Source organism: Pseudorasbora parva, chromosome 9 (assembly GCF_024679245.1).
Source record: "Pseudorasbora parva isolate DD20220531a chromosome 9, ASM2467924v1, whole genome shotgun sequence".
NCBI lineage: Eukaryota > Metazoa > Chordata > Actinopteri > Cypriniformes > Gobionidae > Pseudorasbora > Pseudorasbora parva.
The window spans coordinates 31,705,837-31,726,331 of NC_090180.1; the positions used below are offsets into that span (position 1 = coordinate 31,705,837).

Consider the following 20,495-nt stretch of genomic DNA (forward strand, 5'->3'; position numbering starts at 1 on the left):
TCTTCATTCAAAAAGAAAAAAATATATATTCACAGGTGTATAGCCCATATTTGATTAGGTTCGATTTAGCTTTACACACACATTAAACTGAACTGGAGAAGCAAAAACATACATTTAGGTTATCTGAAACTCCAGAAGTGTAGATAAAACACTAATTAACAATTTTTGCCTTAAGAGCAAAAGAGTGCAGTTTAAAATCATCATTAGCAACCGTCTCTAATCAGGCACCCTACAAGATACTAGACCCTAAAAAGACAAACTGCTGCTTTGATACCAAGTTTGACAACTTCCATGAGACTCTTAAGTCCACTCTTTTAAATATATATATATTTTAAACTGCACAATAATTCAAACATGACTGAAATACAAACCACTACAGTACCAGATAATTTTAATCCAATTTCAGCAAGACATACATGTAATTTTAAATGGAACGTCCCACCTCCAAAATGAAAAAACAAAAAAATTCAATACAGTCAATAAGCACACGGGACGACACTTTGAGCTACTGTTCAACACCTGGACACAATCTGAGCTCTATTTGATAAAGCATAAAATACATTTATACATCATAGCATAGTTTAAAACCTGAAATTTAAAACCATTTTCCACCTCTCCGCTAGCCTTCATTCGCACCTCAGCATTATTGCTTCTCTGACATTAGCAGGAGAGGAGAAGAAAAACAACAACAACAACACCACACAATGAATTTCATTATAAAAACAAAACACGTTCCATAGCTTATGAACATTGCTGTCTGTGTTTATGTATTTTCACTGATTTTGTAAGTTGCTGTGAATAAGGCAGCTGTTTCACTTAAGGCATTGCTGCTATGAAATTGCTTCTCTGTTAAACTCAAAAATGCACATATGAGCCGACAGGAAATTCTTAAAGTGTGTACGCTTTCTCTTTTTTTTTTTGTCAAGTCACAATTAGATCACCTGTGCTGAGAATCGAGCCAATCATTGTTCAGTTTGTTCAAATGCTTGTGGCCGAATGAAGAGTTCAGTCAACATTAGCGGGGAAGATTCATCTCTTCATAGGTGATGTATAGAGATCTTGAGAGCGCGGTAGCCCTTCATCAGATCACACACACTCCAAATGTGAGATGCTAGGATAGGAAGTCAAATCTTCATCATCTACTGCTGGTAGTTTCCATACTGCCCCTGTGAAGAAAGAAACAAGGTGAATGAAGGCCTGTGTGGCAACACAGCTATTAAGATAGACTTAGCTATTGACATTCTATTACTGAAAAAATATATATATATATACACAATTCTTTCAAATACAGAAATGTTTTCTCATTTAATGATTCCAAGACTGTGAGAAACAAATATTTGAAAAGGAGTCTTCACAGATGAGTACAGATGCAATAATTCAAGTGAGACACATGGAGAAATAAGTGAACATGACACCAGCATATAACAGTCACACTATAAGAGACACTGTAAACAACTCAAATTCTCATTTAATGTCAATTCACATTTAAGTGAGGCCTCCAGACTGCCACCAACCTTTTTTATCTGATAAGATAATTGAAATTTTTGTTGCATAACGAAACAAATGGCGAGCGTAACGGAAAGTATAACGAAACCGCACTGGTCGTTTGAGCTGTGCAGCTCAGACCAATAATGGCTCGTTTCGACTAAGCAGTGTGGTACGGTTCAGTACAGTACCCATATGATTTGGGACTCAAAACCCTGATCGGCCTTGTTTCTCCACCGCCAACAGTATGCTTATGATAGGCGCGTTGTAGCGATTGACGGTATTTTAGTGCCAAGATGATGCTACATACAGCAGGTCTTGTTCTTGCTTCTCAGCATGTGGCTGTTGTCACAAGACGACAAGCTTTGTTTGACCCAAAGCTGCAGGGGAAAACACAGCTGAAAAAAGCATGTGCAAGTGACTGTTCTCTGTCAACCAATCAACGTTCTGCAGTGAGTCTAGCTCCACTCTTTAGTACCAGACTACTGTGCTAGGTACCCCAACGGAAGGGTGCCAGAAAAGTGGTACAGTATGGTATGGAATTAGGGTACCATTCACATCTTCTGACAATGGAAATGGCAAAAATTGCATGCCATACTGCTCGGTGTAAAAAAGCCATATTAGACAGTAGGGCTGCACGATTTGGGGAAAATATATAATTGCGATTATTATGGGTAAAATTGAGATTGCGATTTAAAATGGATTATTATTTTTATTTATTTTTACAAATGAAAAGTGTGTGTATATAACACTTTGTATTTATATATTAATATGACTAATAATAAATGACTAAAAATATATACAAAACATTTTTACAATTTTTTTTCATAATTACACATTTAAAAAAAAGAGTATGTCAGAATAAATATAACATTATAATAATACTAATAATAATAATTATTATTATTGTAATATTTTACAGAACACTTATTTTACAAACAAACTACTGGGTTACTTATTAATAGGCAGACACCCTATAACTAAAAACATTAGAAAGGTCTAAGCCTAAGGAGTTATTGCTATATATATATATATATATATATATATATATATATATATATATATATATATATATATATATATAAAAATATAAGGGCCGGGACTCGATATTTTTTTTTTTACCTAATTAATTAGAGGCTTTGTAATTAATTAATCGAAATTAATCACATTTTAATTGCATATAAATATTTGACCTGAGAAAAATTAGAAATTTCTCTCATGGATTTTTAGTATCCCATTGAATAATGACTGAATACAAAATATTGTTTATTTATTTCAGTCCAGCAGACCAGTGCAATGTTTGCCATTAAGTGTAGCAAAAGCATATTTGTGATATTTGAGGCTCGATGTGCTGCGGTGATACGCAGATTCCTTGTTGTATAGCTTGCACACAACCATGCTCTTGTCGACGCTTCCATCCTTTCGTTTTTTAAAACGAAATTTCCCATCCACGGGGCCAAGCAAAGCGGTCTCATCAGCTTCTTCGTTCATGTTCACACTGGTTTGTTGTTGTCGTGACTCGTGAGTGCTAGTTGGTGTTCCAGCATAATCGGTCCGTCGAAACTCATTCATTGAAAAATGTTCCGCGGTGCAAAAATAAGTGTAGTTAAAATTGTTATTTATTTTTTCACGTAATTAATTAACGCGTTAAAGTCCCATAATTAATCTTAATTAACGCGTTAAGATATATATACATACTCATTTCTTAAAGTCTGTCTTTAATATGAAATATGAACCTCTTGTGCATCCACTGTGGGGAGAAAGATATGGATTGTCCTATAAATGTATTGTTTTTAAGCTTTAAAATGTATTAAATATTATTTTTCTATTATTATTTATTACCCAAAAGTTTAATTCATTCTGAAGGCCAGAGGGCCCCCTTGAGCGGAAAACGCCACATTTGTCTCATTGTTAACGCTGTAGGATAAATAAACAGAAGATAGAAACGCTTTGAATAAACATGACCACAATAAACATGACAGCAGCAAAAAAAATGTGTATTCTTTAAGACGTCTAGGGTTTTTTCATAATAATAAAGTATATTATAATGCAGTGCTGATTGACGTAGACTTCATCACTGCCTCATTCTGTGATGAGAAGCCACATCAGCTCACAAAAACTCGACTGACGATATGAAGTGAGGTAAAACATGTTATTTAACGTCTTTGTTGAACAGGTTTATGAACGCTTCACTAGTTTGTGAAGATGACTCCTGTTGTTTTTATAAATGCACGTTATAAGCGACTCTAGCTCAGTCTTTCAGACGGAGCAGCGTTTACTCCTGATCACAGAGCCACTCTTCGCTAACACACAGGGCATTTATTTATTTAATTAAGATCGCAGCCTTTAAGCTTTCATAATCGCGCACAAGACAAATCGCGATTGCGGTTTGATTTCGATTAATCACGTAGCCCTAATAGACAGTGCAGCAAGCTTAGAACAGGTTAATGACACCATTACCTAACAGCATTGGGAGAGCAAGTAAGAACAGGGTATATACAGGAATCCTGAAGTTAATTTCAATACCTTTTTAAGACTTTTTAAAGACCTTCTCAAAATATTTTAAGACCTCATCGCACTTCAAGTTCTAATCGGCAACAAACCTTTAATAAACAGTTGTAGTAGATTGTAGACTTAAAATCTCTATCTTAGGCCAATTTTGTATTGTTTATATTGCATATCTGTTTTACAACGTATGGAGGGCGACACATTACCTAACTGCGCATTTCGCAAAATACGTGACGTCACCCGTAGACAGCGCGCGCCAGGGATGGAAATTAACTTTTTTCAAAGTCTACCACTCAATGTTTTTACCAGCCACTTTTTTGTTTTTAACAAATTAATACTACAAGCTCTACAATTCTTAAGCAGTTTATTTAATCTCAAGTCTCAATGAAATACTGACATTTTCACGATGATTTGTGGTCTTTTATGGCATCCAGTTTTATGGTTTTTAGTCCCAAGAATGAAACTATTCGTGTTGGCATCTTTGAAGCGTGTTGACGACACACCGAGCAGAACATTGTCAGTAGGGATGCAGCGAAATCAAAATTCTTGGCCGAAACAAAAAAAGAAGAAACCAAAGCCGAAAAATAAAATTCAAACTAGAATGTTTAACTCGACCTCACTCATGTGTAGATTAAATAATAATGTTCATGCCTACTGGCCTGTAGAAAGGTACAGAACTTGAATAAAGTAATCAAATGTAAAATAACTGCATATTTAACTGTTTAAATGAAAGATTAATCCTTATTAAACTTACAAAAGCTATTCAATCAAGAGCATTGTTTAATGTCAAACTGAATATAAGGACATCAATCAGCAGCAGTAAAGGCTACTGCGCCTTTAAGACCTGAGGCAGGGATATGCTCGTCTTTCTCGACTGTGCATACCTCTTAAGGCATATTCAGACTATGTCTGCTAGGATACTCATCAAGATGGACATGTTGACATACTTATTGTGTGAGTTTGTCCGTTTAAGCACAAGACTTGAAAGAGAACACAATATTTGCTCGCTGTGAGACGAACGCGCGCTCTCGGATGATGCACAGCGTCAGATCTTCTCTCAGCGCGCGCGAGTCTCACAGCGCGTCTTCACGCGAATGATGACGGAGAAAACTACTGGTCATATGCGAACATACGGCAGCACTCGCATGCATTGAACAAAGTTTACAAAGAGGTGAAACAGCTCGGTAGGTGAAGCGAGTTTACCCGCCACAACTCTAAATCAGCCGCATTTGGCTGGTGGCGGTGCTAATTTCCATCCCTGGCGCGCGCGCTCCGAGCCCATCTCAGACTGAGCACCATGTTGTTTTTTAATACTTATGGGGATGAAAAGAAATATATCCATAAATACTTTTTGGAGTCAAACTCTTGACAAAGCTTGAACAAAATACTTTCAAAATTTAAGACTTTATGAAGCCGTGATAAGACTTTTTAATACTTTATAAGGGTCTTAATTTTCCCAAAATTGATTTATCACCTTTTAAGACTTTTCAAGACCCCGCGGATACCCTGAAGAAAGCGTTTTAATTAACAGCAAAATTTAAAGCTTTCAAATTCGGCAGATAATTTTGTTATGATCCAGTTATCAGAACATACAGCACTGACGTGGAAACCAGGAGAAACATTGCGCCAACAAGTTATAAAAATCCTTTCAATCCACAAATCGGCAACACTCTCCATGGATTTAATGTAGTAATGCTAACTGTAACCATGGTATTGTGGCAGATTATGTTTTTTTTACATTTATTTTGAGAGTGAAAGTCAAGTACTTTCAATTGAAAGCTCTAAATATTATCCAATTTAAATGTTAGTTTCAATTTGATGATTTGTAGAACAAAGGTTAAAAGATGTAGAAAAACTACAACTTTGTAGCAAACAAAAACCTTTAAAAAAAGATGACACGCAATGACCACTATAACCAGTAAATGGTAGCAGAGGAACACTTATTTACTTAGCCATTTCCACTCCCTAACAATATGGAAAAAAGTAGGAAGTCAAAGTCTCGGGAAAAACAAAGACTTTTCTTCAAATTGTGACTGAATTACAAAAACCAAGTGTACTCCATTTATAATCACTGAAGCTGTTGATCAGTTATGTGTGATACTATGGAACAATGGTACATTAGTAAAATATTTAACTTTTCCCTATAAAATATTTTTGCACATTACTGTTGTTATTATTAATAAGTTAATTGTATCTGCATCTCAATTCAAGCTCAGTGCTTTATTGTTACATTTCCAATAAACAAATGTGCAATATTATTAGTAACTGCACTTATTGATGCAAAACAATAGTACTTTTATGATTACTTTTATTGTTCTCACCTGGTCAAATGCATAGGGGCGCTGCGGCTGTCCCTGTGGTGGTCCGGGCTGTGGTGGTCTGTAGGCTGAATACTGCTGCCCTTGACTCTGGGGGTAGTTTGGGTACTGACTTGGAGCACCCTGAGACGGACCTGTTGGTATAAAAGGAAGTGTGTTAACTGATGGGAATAAATGAATCTTGAAGTTTATACTCCGTACACTTAGGAATGTACAGTGTAGATTAAGCAAACTGCTGTCTAGAGCCGTGCACAGGCCTCAAATCTAGGCCCTAGCCCGGCCCGTGTCCGACAGATTATCAAAAAGCTCAGCCCGAGTCCGACTGGAGTCAGTGTTTTTTTTTTGTTTTTTTTTATGACATTGTTGCAGCCATTAAAATAGTTCAGTTTTGTTTTTAATGTTAAATTAGTTATTTTGTTTAGTTTCTTTATTAAGCTAATTTAGAATTTTTTTTAGAGCATTTTTGTTTGTTAAATTAAAGTTGTTTTTTTAAAGTGACGACCAAGCGGCCAATGGCCGACAGTGAGTTAACCATGTTTAATCAATTTAGCCTCTCAAATCAACTCTCGACTTTTCTTGCCTATAATAAAATCCATAGCATCACAATGTAATTTTAAACATTTAGCCTACTATTGCCACCACAGTAAAAGGCATTTTTGACAAGCTGAGGCAGGCTGATGCTGCACACAATGGCACTCGCAAACGAAACCAGCTACACAATCTAAACAAATATAAAATTAAAGAACATGCAGGTTGTCTCACCTTACACTTCCGCAAAATAAATATTAATCCGATCTTCAATTCCCACATTATATGCACATTTATCAGAGTTCACATCAATAAAAGCAAAAGATTCAAGGTGCACGGTTTGGGGAAAATATATAATTGCGATTATTCTGGGTAAAATTGCGATTGCAATTTAAAATTACATTTATTAATTATTATTATTATTATTATTAATTATTTATACAAATGAAAAGTGTGTGTATATATAACATTGTGTTTATATATTAATGACTAATAATATTAATTATGATTTATTACTGCTAAAAAGATTTTAAAAAATATGAAATATTCGCATTACAATAACATTTTCATAATTAGAAATCAAAAATAGAGTATTTCAGAATTAATATAATAATACTAACCATTATTGTTATTGTAATATTTTACAGAAAACTTTACAAAAAAAAAAAAATGCTGCGTTAATAACATTATTATGCAGACATTAAAAAGGGCTACTACACACACGCATTGTGTGTATATATATACAGAGAGAGAGAGAGAGAGGGGGGGAGAGAGAGAGAGAGAGAGAGAGAGAGAGAGAGAGAGAGAGAGAGAGAGAGAGAGAGAGAGAGAGAGAGAGAGAGAGAGAGAGAGAGAGAGAGAGAGAGAGAGAGAGAGAGAGAGAGAGAGAGAGAGAGAGAGAGAGAGAGAGAGAGAGAGAGAGAGAGAGAAATAAGTATTTTAATTTTATTCAGCAGCTCATTTCAAGACTGCAATATGAGAGAGCGACCAAAGCAACGGTAAGATTATTTAGTCTCATTCTTTTTATTGAAGATGATTGTGTTTTTGAGCAAAGACTTATTTTTAGTTTCACTTATGGCCGTTTAGGTTGGCTTGCTTTACTCATTTGTGAAGTAAAATTGGCCCGAAGCCCGGCCCTAGGGGGGTAAAAATGCATAAATGCATGGCTCTACTACTGACCTTCACGATTTGTTCAACTTATGGCTATTTCGATGGTTCACTTTAGACATTCTACCAAGGAACTTTTCAACTACATATCAAGTAACTCTCAGAGTATTGTTAGACTGTCTGCTTGATATATGGTAGCACTTTATTTTGATGCTCCTCAACAGAACTAATCCTTACAGTCTAATACTCTAATGACTGCTAGTTTACATGCAGTTGCAAATTGACTTAAAGTCAGTAGAATGTCTAAAGTGGACCATTGAAATAAAGTGGAAGTGGTTTTTTTGTGCCATTTTTCTTCCTTTAATTCACAGCACTTGTAAGACACCAAAGTATGCAATGTTATTCATTGTTCACTGTGTTTACTTTCCAGTCATATTCTAAAAAATAAAATAAAAACCTGACAACGAAGCCATTACTGATAATAAACAAATAATTAGCTACATATTTACTTTGTATGGAAAGTAGCATGATCTCTCAGAACCCACCACCTACACCAAACCCTCACACAAACCAGTGCATTTCAATAGATTTCATTACATTCATGTGCATTTATGAGCATTTCTAACTCGTGAGGACCAGTAAAATGTCCTCACAAGTCAGTTGTCATGATATTTCATATAGGTTGACCGATTCATTGGTTTTGGCTATTAATTGGACTGCATTTAATTGGCACTGATTGCTGATTGGTGGAACAATCGGATATCAGATTTTTTTTTTGTTGAAAAATCGGTGCCGATAGTTGTTCTGGGTTGCGTCCGTTGCTGGAGCTATATTGGGAGGCTGGAGCGGATGAAAAGGGTGCAGTGTCATACAGTCGAGAGCGTCCACTACAGGTGGAAACACTGATGCCTCGTGGCGCTTGTCTTGACACGTAAGAGTGCGTGCTGTGCGGACTATTGACACAGACGTGCGTTTAAAACAGACAGCGAAATATATAGTCATATGATGCAAATGGTGTCAACATTGGCATTAGTTTATACTCAGCTGGTCACTTATGCATTCATTAGCCGACGAAGATGCATTTTTAAAGCTAGTGACGTAAAGCAAATTGTTCATGCAGCTGACAGAAAATGCAAACAAAATGCGTGAGAATCATTGAAGAAAATGGCTGATGAGGAAATGGGTTGTGTCCATTTTTTTTTCTACATTTATACAGCAACAGAACACGACTTGGGTTACACGTGATGGTAACTTAAAGCTGCTGTCCGTAACTTTTTTTGTGTTCAAGATTTACAAAAATGATTTAATATGAATGTACAGCACGAATCCATTTTCCAAACCATGTTTTTGTCTTACCCTGAATCATTATGGTACACTTATAATAAGTATTTATATTGGGACTATTTCAGGCCAGACTGGTATGTACCGCTGCGGAGGAGCACAGTCCCTACGTGATCCGCCATAGACATAAACAGAGAGAAGTAGCTCCGGCTGCAATGTTCTTCCGCAAGATGCATGCAGTTCTGTTTATTAACCGCTAGAGTGCAAAACGTAAGGGACTGCAGCTTTAAGGAGCCCTAGTGCTTTAAAAAAGACCAGTGACAAAATGTTAATTTTCTTCATTAAATCCATCAATTACAAGGAACCTTTATATTGGTTTATCAACCATCTGTTCATCTTTATCAGCGTAATTACACGTTCTGACCAGCCATTGGACTTTTTCCACAATAAAACTTTGAAGTCTTCAAGAAAGAATTCTCACACTAATCAATACATGAATCTGCCAATGTGGTGATGTAATTCATACCATAGCCCTGCTGTTGTCCAGGGTATCCCTGCTGTCCAGTGTACTGCTGCTGCGGCGGATAACCCTGCTGTTGCGGTGGACCCTGCTGATACGCCTCCTGCTGCTGACCATATTGTGCGTTTCCTACAAAAAAACCACCACGCAATTAACAAAAACTTAATCAAGGCTATCCGCTGAGTAATATGAACCATGTGTTTTGCAGGAACTCCAGCGATGAGTGTTTACATTAAACACAACTGTTTGTCCTTATGCTACAGTAGGTCCCAATGATTTTCACAATGCGGAAAATGCGGATGGAAAAACTGGTCGATCAGCGGGTTGATCACATTTTGTTGATCCTGGAACAACATTACTGCCTGAAAATTATCCCTATCCCTACACTTAATCCAACCCATAGCTTATCCCTAGAATCAGAGGGAAATTATGGGTGAATAATACTGATGTAGAAGCACCTAACCCAGGTTGTAAGCCTAACCTGACATACACCTATCAGGTATAACAATGACCTAATATTTTGTTGGCCTCCCTGTTGCTGCCAAAATAGCCCTGACCCTTCCGAGGCATGGACTCCACTAGACCCCTGAAGGTGTGCTGTGGTATCTGGCACCAAGATGTTAGCAGCAGATCCCTTTAGTCCTGTAAGTTGTGAAGTGGGGCCTCCATGGAAAAGACTTGTTTGTTCAGCACATCCCTCAGATGCCCAATAGGATTGAGATCTGGGAAATTTGGAGGCCAAGTTAACAGCTCAAACTAGTTGTGCTCCTCAAATCATTCCTGAACCATTTTTGCTTTGTGGCAAGGCACATTATCCTGCTGAAAGAGGCCTCAGCCAACCAGGAAATACCGTTTCCATGAAAGTGTGTACATGGTTGCAACAATGCTTAGGATGGCAGGATCCAAGGTTTCTCAGCAGAACATTGCCCAAAGCATCACACCACAAGCGTCCACCAGCTTACCTTCTTCCCATAGTGCATCCTGGCACCACGTGTTCCCCAGGTAAGCAACACACACGCACCCAGCCATCCACGTGATGTAAAAGAAAACGTGATACATCAGACCTTCTGACATTGCGCCATGGTCCAGTTCTGATGCTCATGTGCCCACTGTTGGCGCTTTCGGCGGTGGACAGGGGTCAGCATGGGCATCCTGACTGGTCTGCAGCCATGCAGCTTCATATGCAACAAACTGCGATGCACTGCATATTCTGACACCTTTCTGTCAGAACCAGCATTAACCACTTGAGCAATTTAAGCTACAGTTGTTTGTTTAATCAGACTACAGGGGCCAGCCTTCACTCCCCATGTGCATCAATGAGCCTTGGCGACCCATGACCTTGTCGCCGGTTCACCACTGTTCCTTCCTTGTACCACTTTTGATAGATACTGACCACTGCAGACCAGGAACACCCCACAATAGCTGCAGTTTTGGAGATGCTCTGATCCCATCGTCTAGCGTCACAATTTGGACCTTGTCAAACTCGCTCAAATCCTTAATTGCCCATTTTTTCTGCTTCTAACCCATCAACTTTGAGGACAAAATGTTCACTTGCTGCCCAATATGTCCCACCCATTAACAGGTGCCATGATGGAGATAATCCATGTTTTTCACTTCACCAGTCAGTGGTGCCTCAAATCTGATAGGTTGAATGGAATGTTGTTCCAGAATCAACAAAGACATTGATCCAGGAACATTGTATTTCTAAATCCACAGGTAATTGTGATTTCAACATCACAATCGCTGCATGTGGTTTTTCACATGTGTCAATTGAGCTACAGCCATTCATTGGCAATATGTGGACTCCCAGAGAGAATTCTTTTTCCTAAACCTTTTTATTTTTGCTTATCTGAAAAAAGAAAGTCTTATACACCAGTAATGGCATGAGGGTAACACCTTTAACACTAAAGGAACCTGGCTATCAGTTATAAAAAAAGTAAACGGAGCAATTCCAATTAGGTCCTCACACCACTGGTGCTCGGGCCCTAACCAGCAATGGTGTGGATCTTCTCAGAGATGCTGCTTGAGGCGCTACAGCGATTTATCATGCCACATTAAAGAGTGATAAAACATCATTTGTTTGAATAAAATGTATACAATTTTGATAAAATTGACAATCGGAAAGCTAAGGGTTTCTTTAAGCAACAAAGCACAAAGCTTATTTGTAATTATTGAATGGCAGGCGCATGAATCTTCAGTGAAGTTTTGTTCACGCACCAAGAGATCACAGATTGACCTTGGGATGTAAGAATCAAAATCGGTTCATCAAAATTAACCTTGTCAACCTAGCCCTAGTACACACCATAGATTTTCATAATCTTCAAGCACATTCAGTCTTTTGCACAACACTTTTGTCTTGATTTTGGGGTGGAATTTGGGGTTTAATAATAGAAAGGATGAAGGGCTTCAAGTTAGGGGTTGCACTGACTAGTCGAGTTTAATTCTTGATGTCGACTAGTCCAGGAACGGCCTACAGAGGGTGCAACAGGATGACAAAAATAATTGAAGCCCACTTTTACACGCCGTTTCCAACAGTTGAAATTCCCAATAAATGCATACCCTGAGAGCGCTCCAAAAGATATGTTTGAAAATACCATCTGGATGCTCAAAATGTATTTGGTGAATTCACATTTATTGTACCAGTAGTTAATGGCCGTTCTAAACTAAAGCGCTGCTGCACTGTAACACATACACACACAGACAGTAGCTTGCACATCACGCACAGACCACACAACACAGAAACATTAAGGAGCGCAGAAACTTTCGGTCAACTCTGTTCTGTGATTTATCAATAAAATAGCTTAAAAACTTTAAAGTTCTGGCATATATTCCTTAGTTACTAAAACCCACAGCTTCGCTATTAGTAGAGAGACACTGCCAGGTAATTCACACGTAAATCGCTCTCTCACTAATGCATTCATTTAAATGTAATCTTTACTATGCTGTGAGAAATATAAAAGATCCAAAGACAAAAGAACTTAAAAAAATAAGCAATAGCCTTGTGGGCAGTATTCATTAATGACGTCGTCTGCGACTAGTCGACGTCGACTCTACTTAAAACAAATACGTCGTTCAAACCCTACTTCAAGGTTCGCCTTCAAGGACTGAACAAACATTTACTACACTCTCCACAGATCTGAATTAGGACAAACATCAAAAAGTAAAGCAGGTTGCAAGTCAATGCATCCTACCCTCTGGTGCTCCCTGTCCTCCATGACTGTATTGCTCCGTGTAGTATTCCTCTTGACCAGCATATTGCTGAGGAGGTCCTAAAAATACACACACAGACACCATTAAAGAGGACCTATTGTGCCCTTTTTTAAAGTCTGTTCTAGTAGAGCCCAAAAATAAAATCCAGATTTCTGTGAATTATTTCCCCCATATTCTCCATTGTTGCAGCTCGTCTCTTCCTGGTCTGTCAGTAACGCTTCGTTTAGCTCCTGTCTCTATGAAGACCCTTCTTCTGAAGAGCACAGCATACTCTGATTGGTCAGCTGGACCAGTGTGCTGTGATTGGGCAAACGCTTCGAGTGTGTTTAGGAAAATTCGTAACCTTACCATAACACGCAACTAACTATTTTGCGCAAGCCTCGGGAGGAAATTATTTAAATGAGGAATACGGTGACGTGTTTGTTCCTGGAAGACAACTCAAGACTTCAATGGAGGCGTTTCAAGGAGTTCAGAAACAGAGAGAAACTGATATAGAGAAGAACTCCTGCTGGAGGGACTTTGTGCTTTGTAACTTTGCAGAGCTTTTTCATGCTCAAAGTGCAACATTACACACTAAAGAAGGTTGAAGATGTGAAAAAGCATAATAGGTCCTCTTTAAGACAATCCAGGATGAGGAGTAATGACGCCATCACATGATACTTGATCAAGTGCATCATTTTTTCAAAACAACTGAGTTCAGCGTACCTTGATGTGGCGGCCTGTAGGGGGGCATGGGCCTCTGTCCCATCACGTGATTGCCTTGACCCATCATGCCCATGGGGTTCTGCTGCCCCTGGTAATGCTGCCCACCTCCACCAGACGGGGGCATGTTGTACTGTTGGGAAGGAGCCTGTTGGTGCATTATAGGCCCTAGAGCAAAACACAAGCCCAAACAGTCAAAGTGATACTTATTTTAATGATGTGACGTAAATGACTGACATTATAATTAAAAATGTTTTTGTAGGGATGCACAATATAATGGCCACCATTTAGGTATCGGCTAATAAATGCTCATTTTTATCTTTAATGTTATCGGCCCGCTAAGAAAACTAGGCTGATATTTTAAAGCTGATAAATATGTTATTTCTTACAGCTGAGACATTTCAGATGCGTACTGTCCGTCATGATGGTTTTGAATTGCTTGATATAATTGGAATCACTTCGAAAAAGAAAATACACTTAAAGAGTTCACCCAAAAATGAAATGTATGTCATTAATGACTCACCCTAATGTCGTTCCAAACACATCTCCGGAACACAGTTTAAGACATTTTATATTTAGTCTGAGAGCATATGCAAGTGTATGCACGCTATTAGGGATGGGACGATACACTTAAACTCACGATACGATGCACCTCGATATGCCAGGGTTACGATACGATACGTCACGATACCAATGTTTTTTGTTTTTTTTCCAAATCTGTGATTTTTTTTTTTTTACCACCTAAGTAATGTACTTAAACGAAAGGTAGGATTTTTCTCTTTTTTTGCATTTTGGTTCTATGTTGTTTATAAAAAAAGGAGAATTTTTAGAAGTCCGCGACCACATCTTAGGGGTGCCAATAATTGCACTGTAGGGATGTCAATCGATTAAAATATTGAATCGCGATTAACTGCATGATTGTCATGAGTTAACTCGCGATTAATCGCAATTTAATCGCACCTTTTTAGCAATTGTAAATGTATCTTAAATTAAGTTTAAATTAAGTTTTTAATACTCTAATCAACATAGGTATGGACAAATATGCATGCTTTATGCAAATGTACATTTATTATTAGTGAAACCATACTTATTCAATAATAATCAATACAGCATGAAGACTAGACATATCAAAGGTCATAGATATGTTTATCTAAGAAATTGTTCATGTCTCTTAAGCCTTAACTTAAAAATAATGAGTAAGTAGTGATTTCTCACTTAGTTTTTACACTGGCAGTTTAATTCAGAGCAGGGCACAGTTTGTATAAAAAATTGTTAATGTGTACCAGTGAGCGAACCAGAAACACACCATACCTGGAGGAGGTCCATATTACACGAGTGGAATATAGTGCGGCCCCTTTAAGAGATCCGCATTCCCTGTTGAACTGCCGGTATTTTGCGTGTGCGCGCCGAACTGGGCCGCGATTCACGTGGACATTGTGAAGAACACGGACGACTCGGGAGCGAGCTTGTTCAGGAAAGTAACCTGTGCATTAGTTTTAGCCGATTGTAATGTATTTAGCTCAATAAAACACGTGTTCTGTAAGGGGTTATGGTGTTAATGATTTACCTCAGACATGAGCGAGAGTGAGCTGCAGTGCATCGCGCTCAGACGCCAGAGAATGTGCTCAGTGAAAAAACACACTTTTCTTTCTGGAGTCTAATAAAAGTTAAACAGAAAATATGGTAGTTTATGAAGGCAATAACTGCATTTTTGGTTTAGTATATTAATGCTAATGTCAACCATTTTCTTTCCCTATTAATGTTTGCTGCTACATCCTTTGTCTGACTGCTCTCACTTTTTCCAACTACGGGCTATGCCTCAGATCAAACAGAAAATGCGCGCTGCGTTTTGTTATGTCTGCCCCACACACACACACACACAAACACACAAACACACGCACACATATAATACACTAAATTATTTCTATACTACGCAAATCATGCAGCAGTGCCATCTATCTTTATTTCGCGATCCATTTTTTTCGACCTCGATGCGTTTCGTCACGTTTTGTATCGCGATATTTTGTCAAACGATATTTCGTCCCATCCCTACACACTATACTGTCAGAAAGGGAATACAAATATCAAAGTAGTCCATATGTGACATCAGTTAGTTAATTAGAATCTCTTGAAGCATCGAAAATACATTTTGGTCCAAAAAAAAACTTTATTCAGCATTGTCTTCTCTTCCGTGTTTGTATTCAATCCTTAAATAAAGATTCAAACGATTATGAATCAGCGTATTGATTCATGATTCGGAACGCATGTCATACTGCTGAAATCACTTGACATTGGCGATCCGATTCATGAATCAATATGAATGAATCATGAATCAATGCACTTGCATACACTCTCAGACTAAATATAAAATATCTTAAACTGTGTTCTGAAGATGAACGGAGGTCTTACGGGTGTGGGACGACATTAGGGTCATTAATGACATCAATTTCATTTTTGGGTGAACTAACCCTTTAAGTGCAACTGCACAAATGTCATATCGGCTACATACAATTATAATTGACTACATGATTGTAAAAGAAAGTTGTGAATTCTTTATGCGTGTTTCTTAGCGCTTTGTTGCACATCCACAGTGTTAACACTGACTAGCAGAGTCAAGTTTGCTTGTGCATTCACATCGTTTTGAGCTATTGTAAGATGAAATTTTATGTTTAGCTTGTCTATACATATCTGATCTCATATTAGATGCGTTTGGATGAGTTAATTAACGATGCCGTAAAGCATTTAATTGCACCGTTGATCATCTTTAAAGAACACAGTTCAAACAGCAATGCACAACATTAAAGGATTTAAGAAGTAAATTAAAGTTAGTAAAATAAAAAATTAAAGAAGTAAAATATCAGGAAATTTTCATTTTGAAGTTAAGTAATCCTTTAATAACTACTGGGAATGTCAGATACGTAACATTATAATGAGAACACTATTGTAATAAAACATTGTGAATCATTTGGGTTCAGTTGTTGTGGGAAGAGCGCATCCATAAGAAGTTACACATTTTGACAAGTATAGTTGTAAGTTCGCTTTTGCATACACATCTTGTTGTGCAGATAATATAAGTTGTAATATTACGTTTATATAGTATAAATATATAATAAATGTTATATAGGATGCGGTCCATTGAGTTAAAAAACCCGCAAGCAAAGTGCTTTAGTTTCCCGGTGCTCATTCAGCTCTTCAGCTTCAGTGCACACAGCTTAAGCAGCAATGATGTTATTTGAAATAGTAATTTTTCCCCCAAAATTTTATGCATTCTTATGAATAACTAGCACACTTATTGTTCTTGTTTTATTATTTTCATATTTCCTTATTGTACATTTGGAGACATTCTGCATTTTATCTAGCTATGGCACATGCATTTTATTTCCATTATTTAGGCATTTTACTTTATTTTATTTTTTGGTAACACTTTACAATAAGGTCTCATTTGTTAAAGCCACAATAGGTCATTTTGCCCCACTACAGGATGCTTATTCAGAACAAAGGCATAGCTTGTATTGGTGTTGCATGTTATTATTGCAATAAGAAGAGGGAATGGTCAAAAACCAGGGCAGGAACATGCGGGACAAGATAATTTTTAGTAAAAAACAAAACAAAAAAACGATTAGTAAGTTCAGTCATATCCACACGGTCCGTGTCCTGGTTAAAATTGCTATTTTCTCTGGATTTAAACATTCTTGAAAACATTTGGGATAATGCAAGTCAACAAAATATATAACATTGTTCTAGTAGTTTTGGAATATTTTATTTCAAAGATCATGACACTGTGTTTCATGCATTAACTAACATTAACTAACAGAGCAATAACCATTGTTAATGCTAATTAATAAATTATTTGTGTTCATGTTAGTTCACAGTGCATTACCTAATGTTAACAGATACAACTTTGGAACTTTATACCTTAGAAAATGTTGAGATTAACCTAAACTAAGATTAATAAATCCTGTAGAAGTATTGTTCATTCATTGTTGGTTAATGTCAACTAATGTGAATAAAATTAAACCTTATTGTAAAGTGTAACCAATTGTTTTATATATAGAAAGTTGACCATAGGACTGTACAGTAGCCTAGTTTGAACACTGGGGCAAACTAGGCTACTATATTGCACAGGTTTGATTTATGTTGTGTTTGGGACATGGCTTTTAATGGAAAGCCTTTTTGTTTTCATAATTAGGCTCTCAAAGCATTTAAAAATGTGGATTTATATGTATAAGCCAATATCTCGTTATCGGCTTTAAAATATAAAAAATTATCCGTTATCGGCCAAAATTTTCATATCAGTGCATCCCTAATTTTTTTTTTACAAAAGACTAGAGAGCAGATATACCCTGATTGGGCTGCATGTTCATGTTGGGCCGAGGGCCGTAATTACCCATGGGCTGCCCCTGGCTCATGTTCATTTGCCCCTGTGACTGCAAGCCCTGTGAGGAGGGCACAGCGTGGTTATACGCCCCCATTGAGCCATGGCTGCTGGCTGGCATGTTCATAGAGCCACTGGGTATGCTGGGTGTCTGGTTCGGCCCAGGGCCTTGTATGGACATGTGGTTCGGACCTGCAGAAGCAGACAGAAATTAATAACTTAATGTGAAAATACAACCAAAACACAATCCAAAAGAATATTTCTCAAAGCCTCAAACAAGAAGATGCACTATATTGCCAAAAGTATTGGGACACCCCTCCAATTCATTGATTTTTACTTTTTCCTAATCACTTCCATGGCCACATGTGTATACATTCAAGCACCTAGGCATTCAGACTGCTTCTACAAACATTTGTGAAAGAATGGGTCGCTCTCAGGAGCTCAGTGAATTTAAGCGTGGAACCGTTATAGGTTCCCATCCGTGCAATAAGTCCATTCGTGAAATTTCCTAACTACTAAATATTCCACGATCAACTGTTAGTGATATTATAACAGTGGAAGAAACAACAGCAACTCAGCCACGAAGTGGTAGGCCACTTAAAAATCAGAGTGGTGTCAGCACATGCCGAGACGCAGTGCGCAGAAGTTGCCATCTTTCTGCAGAGTCAAGAGCTACAGACCTCCAAACTTCGTGTGGCCTTCAGATTAGCTCAAGAACAGTGCATAGAGAGCTTCATGGAATGGGTTTCCACGACCGAGCAGCTGCATCCAAGCCTTGCATCGCAAAGTGCAATGAAAAGCAATGGATGTAGTGGTGTAAACCACGCCGCCACTGGACTCTAGAGCAGCAGAGAAGTGTTTTCAAATCACGTTTCTCTGTCTGGCAATCCGATGGACGAGTCTGGGTTTGGTGGTTGCCAGGAGAACGGTACTTGCATGACTAAATTGTGACAAGTGTAAAGTTTGGTGGGGGGGTGGATAATGGTGTGGGGATGTTTTTCGGGGGATTGGGCTTGGCTCCTTAGTTTCAGTAAAAGAAACTTAATGCTTCAGCATACCAAGACACATTGGACATTTCCATGTGCCCAACTTTGTGTGAACAATTTGGGGATGGACGCTTCTTGTTCCAACATGACTGCTCACCAGTGCACAAACCAAGGGTGAGGAGGAACTTTACTGGCCTGCGCAGAGTCGTGGCTTCTACCCGATAGAACACCTTTAGGATAAATTAGAAAAGAGACTGCGAGCCAATCCTTCTCGTTTAACATCAGTGCCTGACCTCACAAATGCGTGGTCATAAAGTGACAACAGCCAAATATACCTGCTGCCGCTTGTGTCATTAAATGTTAATCAAACAAACAAAACACAGGGTATTTTTACACTGGCAGTTTAGTTCACAAAGGGACATGGTTCGCATGAAAAATTGCTGATGTGAAAGCTGTCATGCAGGCATGGGTGCGCACCGGGGTACCGAACCCGACACTGCCTGGAGGAGCTGGTCTGAATTTGGTTGCACTCAGACTGTGCCGCAATGATGATTTACCTTGGATACGAATGAGTGCGAGTCTGCAGTGTATTCATGCACAGAGAGTAATCAGGACGGCAAATCAACAGCAATCCACCATTTCCTCAAAAGAGTCTGTTTGCAATTTGCAAGTAGCATAATACAGACCTCATGCGTCACACAAACCATCAAATTAATAAATAAATAAAAAAACAATATATTTGTGATGTGTGTGTGATAACGTAATATGTACACAAATGCACAAGGGCTTAATAGAATCAAGTTGAGTGTGAAACCAGACCAACGCTGCAGTGGACGGCACTCGCACTCACAATAATCACACGCAGCCTTATTTCTTTTGAAAACATAAAAAGTTGCATAAAAAAGCATTCAAAACAGTCTGTAGTTTGTAGGTAGTTTGACCCAAGCAACTCTCAAAATAGTTGCCACAGTTCTTCTCTAAATTTAGGGCTGCCTTAACTGTTTGTTCTAGGAGTTTGACAATGAGTGCATGGAATGTACCTGGTATCTGTCCGTTCATCTGGCTCTGCATGTGTGGGGCGGGCGGCCCTTCTGGGGGCATACTGTGACCATGGGGGAGCTGAGGAGTCGCACCACTTTGATTCATGGGCATGTTTTGAGTGGGTGGCTATAGAGAAACACAGAAAAGACACTTACTCAACCACTGATGTCCACTCTGGAGACTATATATATCACTAATGCACCGATTTGAAATATGTCCCTGTTCTGCACACTTCCAGCCCTGTAGAGCCGTCTACCAAATTTAGTGAGAACTGGCCACAAGTGGCCACTCAATTTGACTGATTCACTAACAATTTAGTGTGTATCATCTACAGGCCCTCATGAGAATTGATTAATCAAATCATTTATATTACACATAAATAACACAGGTTATCACATTTTTGGGGCACGACGCCATATTGAATTTTATGTGGA

The 20,495-nt window shown here is 38.2% G+C and overlaps 1 protein-coding gene across 3 annotated transcripts in view; it reads right to left on the reverse strand.

Moving 5' to 3' along the window:
- Positions 1-374: 374 nt before the first annotated feature.
- ss18 (SS18 subunit of BAF chromatin remodeling complex) overlaps positions 375-20,495 on the reverse strand; it is a 29,718-nt gene continuing 9,597 nt past the window's right edge. The window contains exons 4-10 of one of the 3 annotated variants that reach the window (XM_067452238.1): positions 20,061-20,187; positions 18,047-18,226; positions 13,663-13,827; positions 12,939-13,016; positions 9,754-9,876; positions 6,315-6,445; positions 375-1,166 (exon numbers count right to left, since the gene is read on the reverse strand). In XM_067452238.1, the coding sequence (XP_067308339.1) occupies positions 1,140-1,166; positions 6,315-6,445; positions 9,754-9,876; positions 12,939-13,016; positions 13,663-13,827; positions 18,047-18,226; positions 20,061-20,187 (831 nt within the window). In that variant the 3' untranslated portion in view covers positions 375-1,139. Of the gene's footprint in view, positions 1,167-6,314; positions 6,446-9,753; positions 9,877-12,938; positions 13,017-13,662; positions 13,828-18,001; positions 18,227-20,060; positions 20,188-20,495 lie in introns of all 3 variants that reach the window. The other 2 variants (XM_067452237.1, XM_067452239.1) reach the window with 2 other exon arrangements.